Raw genomic sequence first — 6000 nt, forward strand, 5'->3', positions numbered from 1 at the left:
TCTGAGCAAAAACTGAAACGGTCTACAGGTCAGTGTTAGCATCCTTTGCTTTTTAGTTGGATAACTTTCTTCAGTGAGAAGAATTTATTCAAAATGGCTGCTTATAAGTTCCAAAGAGAAAAAGTAGAGGCAGTCACTTACAGGTACACATTTTCATCCTCTGGCCCAGATCTGGCTGCCAGAAGATTTTTTATTTTTTGGAGTAGGGGGTTGATTTATTTTCTATGATTAAGATTTGAAAAGCCTGAAGCAGGGAGTGGGGCCAGAATGCCAGTCAGTGCCACTAGAATGTTCCTCAGGCCTGAAATGACTTTTGGACAAAAGTGCTCACGGTCTGTTGAGGTGTCAGAGAACTAGGTTTATCCTAGCCAAAGAGGGTATGGACAGTTTACCAAAATGAGAAGGGAGCAAAACCAACCTTTCAGACACGACCATTTCTAAACGTTTGGTGACATGCAGTTCTTAACTGTTCAGTGGATGCTAAAAAGTTGTGGTCAGTGTACCATAAGGAAAGGCTGAGTTCTTGTTATGATTTTTGTTAAAGTCTTGGTTTATCTTTGTAAAAGTCTTGGTTTTGCTTTTCGGGGGGATGGATATATTCATTATTTTGATTGTGGTGATGGTTTTACAGGTGGGTACATATGTCAAAACTTATCCTAGTGTACATTTAAATATATACATTTTAAATATGTACAGTTTATTGTGAATCAATTATACTTGAATAAAGGTAGTTGCTGTAATCATTTTATGAGGCTGGCATAACTTTGATATGGGAACCTTATAAACACTCTACAAAAAAAGAATATTACAACACATTCTCTTTCATTCACATAGATGTCAAAATCCTAAATAAAATATTAACACACTGAATCCAGCAATATATAAAAAGGACACTATGTTATAGCCAAGGTAGGTTTTATACGAGGAGTTCAAAATTGGTTTAAAATGAGAAAATCAGTGTATTTTGCACATTAATAGATTACAAAAGAAAAACTGAATAGCCTTTTCCATAGAAAAAAGGGCATTTGGTAAAATTCATCATTCACTCATGATTTTTTTTAAAAAGAAGTCTTAGAAAAACAGAAGAGAGCTTTCCTTCACTGGTAAAGGGTATATACAAAAAACCTCACCAGACATTAAAATAGTAATAATAAGAGTCCCATCTGCTAATAAACACTTCTGACTGGAACCGAGAGTGATTCCGTGGAGAGGTGGGAAGCACTCCAGCTGGCCATGGAACCCTGGGCGCACAGCTTAGGGCCCTGATTGCTAGGACCTGTATCAAGCCACTTCCTCATGTCCTCACTGAGGGACTGGTTGAGTGATTTTGAAGACACCACCACTCCTGTCCCCACCCTCTATACACACACAGCACACATGCATGATTCAGTTTCATAATTCTAAAAATAAAACACTTTAAAGAATAATTAGGCTGAGATCTGATCTAAAGAGGGTTGAGGACAGAGTGATCTGTCTAGTTGGCCACACACAACAGGAAAGTTGGCAAATGGCTTGGCTATTTTTTATTTTTACTAGCATTGCTTCTTTTTATTAATCCTTCAATATGTATTCATCTGTGCCCAAAATGTACAACTTCCAATTTTCAAGAACTGAGTTGTGAAAAAAAAATGGTCAGCATTGACACACATCAATATTTCAGCTCTCTTTTTCTTTTCAGAAAAAAACATAATTTACTTTTTAAAAATCATTTCATAAGATTGGCGAAGGCTATAAAGGAGTGGGGGAGTGGAAAGCTGTGAACAGCTGGGCGAGGAGGCCTTTTTCCCTGTGGAAAGTCTCTGCCCTCTCAAAGACAGAGGCGTCTGACTGCAGCGATGTGAGGCGTCGCAAAAGCACCCTTGCCCCCATTTCATATTGTCTTAGAATCATATGGTTAGAGTTGTTTATTTTGCTTAAAGTAGCACTTTTCAAAGTATATTTACACCATAAAGATGTTAGCAGAATTGGGAGGGGGCAGATTTGTTATATTTGAGACAAATTTGGTGGAACAGTGTTAACTTCTCTTTAATGCAGTTCTCACAGCCCTTTAAATCTTATTTCAGATGTATGATAGCACTTAGAACGTTATTTTTCTAAAATGGAGGATTTAGTATTTAACCCTTCAAGGATCTTTATGTTTCTTGGCCATACTTTAAGGATGGCCAAACTTATACACGAGTGAGAAGCTAGTTTGCTCCCTGGCTGAGCTAAAACACTGAAGATGTCATGCCAGAGGAGAGCAGCACAGAGCAGAACACCATGGCATAAAACAGACCAGCACAGAGCCAAGCCAAGCCAATAGATCATAGAGGAACAGAGCAGAACTATCTAGCCAGAGAGGAGCCTGGCCGCAGAGCTGCCTCAAAGCCCTGCTGTTTTTACAGTGGTGCTGAATCACAACTGAGCTTTTCTGCACCAAATAAAGTTTCTTCCTTCACTGTGAATGAATGAATGAATGAATGAATGAAAACAAACTAGTTTGCCTCATGCAACAAGTCTGGGCAGATTGTCCAGGTTGATACAGTACCTAAATGATATCCAGGAACCAAACTTCTTCTGTATTCTTGCTCTTACATCCATAGCACACATGACTTTTCACCTCAAGGTCCCAGGATGGCTGCTGTACCACCAGGAATTATATCTACATTCCAGGCAGGAAGAATAGGGTAAAGCAAAATGCAGAGGACTTTGCCCAATGAGACTTGCTTTCCTATTCACTGACCTTGCTGGAGAATTCTGTTCATATCATTGTCTGGAATGGTCTACATGAGAAGATAAGAGTGTCAGCTTTCTGGCTATTGTATTTGAGGGCATTGAAGGAAAAGGGGTTTGGGCTTTATTATTAATCTTAGTAAAAGAGTCCCCCTGACCTTAGTCCCCTGTAATCCTGGTTCTTGGTCTGGCAGGTGCTACGCATGATGGTCGGAGTGAACATCTCAGATGAACAGCTGGGCAGCATCGCAGACAGGACCATCCAGGAGGCTGATCAAGATGGAGACAGCGCCATATCTTTCACAGAATTTGTTAAGGTCAGTCAGTCATCTTGTGGTTTGAAAAGTTAAGCTCTGCACAGGAGGGAGGGAAAAAAACATTCAGATAAGAGCATGGGACAGTTTCTGTAATTGGTTCTTTCCCCACCCCCCAGGTTTTGGAGAAGGTGGACGTAGAACAGAAAATGAGCATCCGATTTCTTCACTAAAGGACTGAGACCAAACTATTCCCTGCTGTCTAGTATTTAAGAACTGGAACTTGGGAGTCCTCCTGTCCACCACCCCACCTCCACCCCATCATTCGCCTTCTCCCAAAGTACTACTGCTGTTGCATGACAACCCCCAGTATGTTCTGCCAACATAAACTTGCCTTTGGTGTATAAACAGGGCATTACAGAATGGTACACCTGGTCTGTATCTGTTCCGTATCGTTCGCCGGTTATCTCCATTTCTAAATATTTTCCCGACCCCAGCCCCACCCCTGTTCTGCTGCTGAATACTCCATGTGCATCTCATCTGAGAAAGTGAGAAACTGAATCAGGTCAAGAACCTGCCAGCATAGCTCTTTTACTGGATGTAGACTATGGCCACACTGCCTTCCTCCAGCAAGGCTTTGGCATGCTCCCCTATCCTTTTTATGTGTTGCTTGCTTTCTGCTTCTCTTTTACCCAGTACATCATTCACTTAGCCTTTCAGTCTCCCTGCTTTTTATTAAGCTTCAATCTCCTCTGTTCTACTTAGCACCCCAAGCTATGCCTGTTCAGTGTATTTCTGACTTGGCAGGATAGTTCGGTGGTCTAGCAGTTTTGAACTACCTTTACTCTTAAATAGATCTCTGGGATGTTGCCTCTCCAGGAGCTTTTCAATAACCAGCACTTCTGTCAGAAAACTGTGATGGTCTCTTGGTCCCCTGCACTCAGCTTTGTCATCAAAGGGCTGTGGGTTGAAGATGTTCTTGAAAGGTGGTGGCCTTAGTGAGAGGGGTAGAGCACAGCCTTTCAGCTGACTTGCCCAGGTAGCTCTACCTCTGGCCTCTAATGCTCAACGTACATACCTACATGGCTGCTCTTACTAGTACAGTGTTGACTTTTCAGAAAACAGCCATATGCCGACAGATTTGCCTAGTTTGGGGAGACTGTTACCACTGGAATGGCTGCTCTGGCAGTATGCTTGGGGACTTTCTCATGGCTGTTTGAACAGTGAGGCTGGACACCCTAAAAGCCTCATGTATTCCCACATCTGCAGCATGGTTTATGCCTCAGTGTTATGTGCCCTGGCATATTTTTCACTTCACATTTCCAAATAGAACGATTAATGTTACAGAAGTGCCTACTTATCCCAGTCCAAAAGATTTAAAGATTGTCCTCAGTGTCTTGAAGTTTTGCACAAAATACTTTATGAATTTTACACTTGTCAAATGTTAATGCTGGAAGCCATAGTCAGCTCCCCTAAGACAGGTCCAGAGCTTTGAATGTATTGTATCTTTAGTAGCCTGGTTACACTGATTTCCTAGCTCCTCTCTTTGACTACTGCTAATCCTTTTGAAACAAAGGGTCTGGCCCTGGTGGCACAACCTGAGGTGGCATTACAGGCCTTTGCATGAGCCAGAGCACATTTTCTGCCTAAGTCAGTTTAGTATGAACCTCATTGAATCAGGCTGTTGTCATCCTAACATCTGTCTTTATGAGTCTGTTCATCCTTATAACTGCCCTTGGCTGATTTTGTCTGGCTTATTGCTTGTTTGCATGTTTCCTTGCTTTGGAAGGCTATCCAAGACGTATATACAGTACTTTAGGAAGGGAATTACTAAAGGAAAAAAAAAAAAAGAAGAAGAAAGAAAGAAAGAAATACCACTGCAAGGGATTAGGAACAGTGGAGAACAGAGGAGTGGCCAGACTGGAAGACTCAAATATAAATGACTGAAAAATTCTTGGTGAAGTATCAGTCTGACTGTAATCGAGTAAGGTGGTATAGGAATCATAAAAGGGAAGATTTGTCCAACACTGATTTGTTAGAGAGATACTTCAAGGCTCCTTGACTTGCATATTTAAAGTTCCTAAAATTAATGGCTTTTTCCTCCTTTTGGCTGTATAGCAAACTGTTTTAATCCACAGTTGTGCCTTATTGTTCCATTAAAACTGTATTCTCTGATTCATCAATAAATACTTGCAGTTAAAACAATACAGCTTGGTTGATTTTGTCCATGTTTTTTACAAGAATTTTATATAACTCAGTCACCTTCAAGTTTGAAATCAGTGTCTCCTGTAAGGTGTGTCTGTGATATCAAATGCGGGTCTTCTCAGCTGCCGTGGTGTGAGGGCATTCATGTATGGGCCAGCAGTGTATGCCTCTGGGCACAGCGATGTCAGCCTCAGCCACTTCCCGCTCACTCCAGGTAAGATTCAATTTCTGTTATTGACCCTTGGCTCCTTAAATATAGAAAAAGCCTAAAGATGGGGTATCTGTCTATCGCTTGTTATTAAGTTGTGTAGGCTCTCATGCATGTTTTGCCTCAATGACATATTGTACCCAGCTTTTATTACATGGCTTTTCACATCTTCAAGCTTTAGTGACTGATTAGTCTATGTAGAATATGAGTATCTATTCTTATTTTAAGGTTTAGTAGCAGTAATAGCTGGACTCAGTTATGCAAATTCAAACACGCTACCTTCTCCTTTTGACATCTCTCTGCTTCCAATTCCATTCATAATGACGTGCACAGTGTTCCATCATTGTTTCGCTTTGAGTCCAATTTTAGGATTTGGAAAAAATGAAAAATAGAGTGACCAAATAGGCAATTTGGAGGAACTGTAATGTTACTGACCATGTCTATAGGTATACCAGTATGTGACTAAAGTGAAACAATACTGTGAAAAAATTTAAAAATCATTACAACATTAAATATAGTTGGAGGAGAATCTCTAATTTTATTTCCCTTTCTCCCTTCTGTTCCATCCATGCATTAAATATTTGAGCTTAAATGAAACATAACACAAGATTATATTGGCTT

The 6000-nt window shown here is 40.5% G+C and overlaps 1 protein-coding gene across 1 annotated transcript in view; it reads left to right on the forward strand.

The window, feature by feature from the left end:
* CHP1 (calcineurin like EF-hand protein 1) overlaps positions 1 to 5173 on the forward strand; it is a 43262-nt gene extending 38089 nt beyond the window's left edge. The window contains exons 6-7 of the mRNA XM_045823593.1: positions 2907 to 3029; positions 3146 to 5173. Of these exons, the coding sequence (XP_045679549.1) occupies positions 2907 to 3029; positions 3146 to 3199 (177 nt within the window). The 3' untranslated portion in view covers positions 3200 to 5173. The remainder of the gene's footprint in view (positions 1 to 2906; positions 3030 to 3145) is intronic.
* The last annotated feature ends 827 nt before the right edge of the window (positions 5174 to 6000 follow it).

Source organism: Phyllostomus hastatus, unplaced genomic scaffold (genome assembly GCF_019186645.2).
Source record: "Phyllostomus hastatus isolate PE091 unplaced genomic scaffold, TTU_PhHast_1.1 phas_scaffold_501, whole genome shotgun sequence".
Classification (NCBI taxonomy): Eukaryota; Metazoa; Chordata; class Mammalia; order Chiroptera; family Phyllostomidae; genus Phyllostomus; species Phyllostomus hastatus.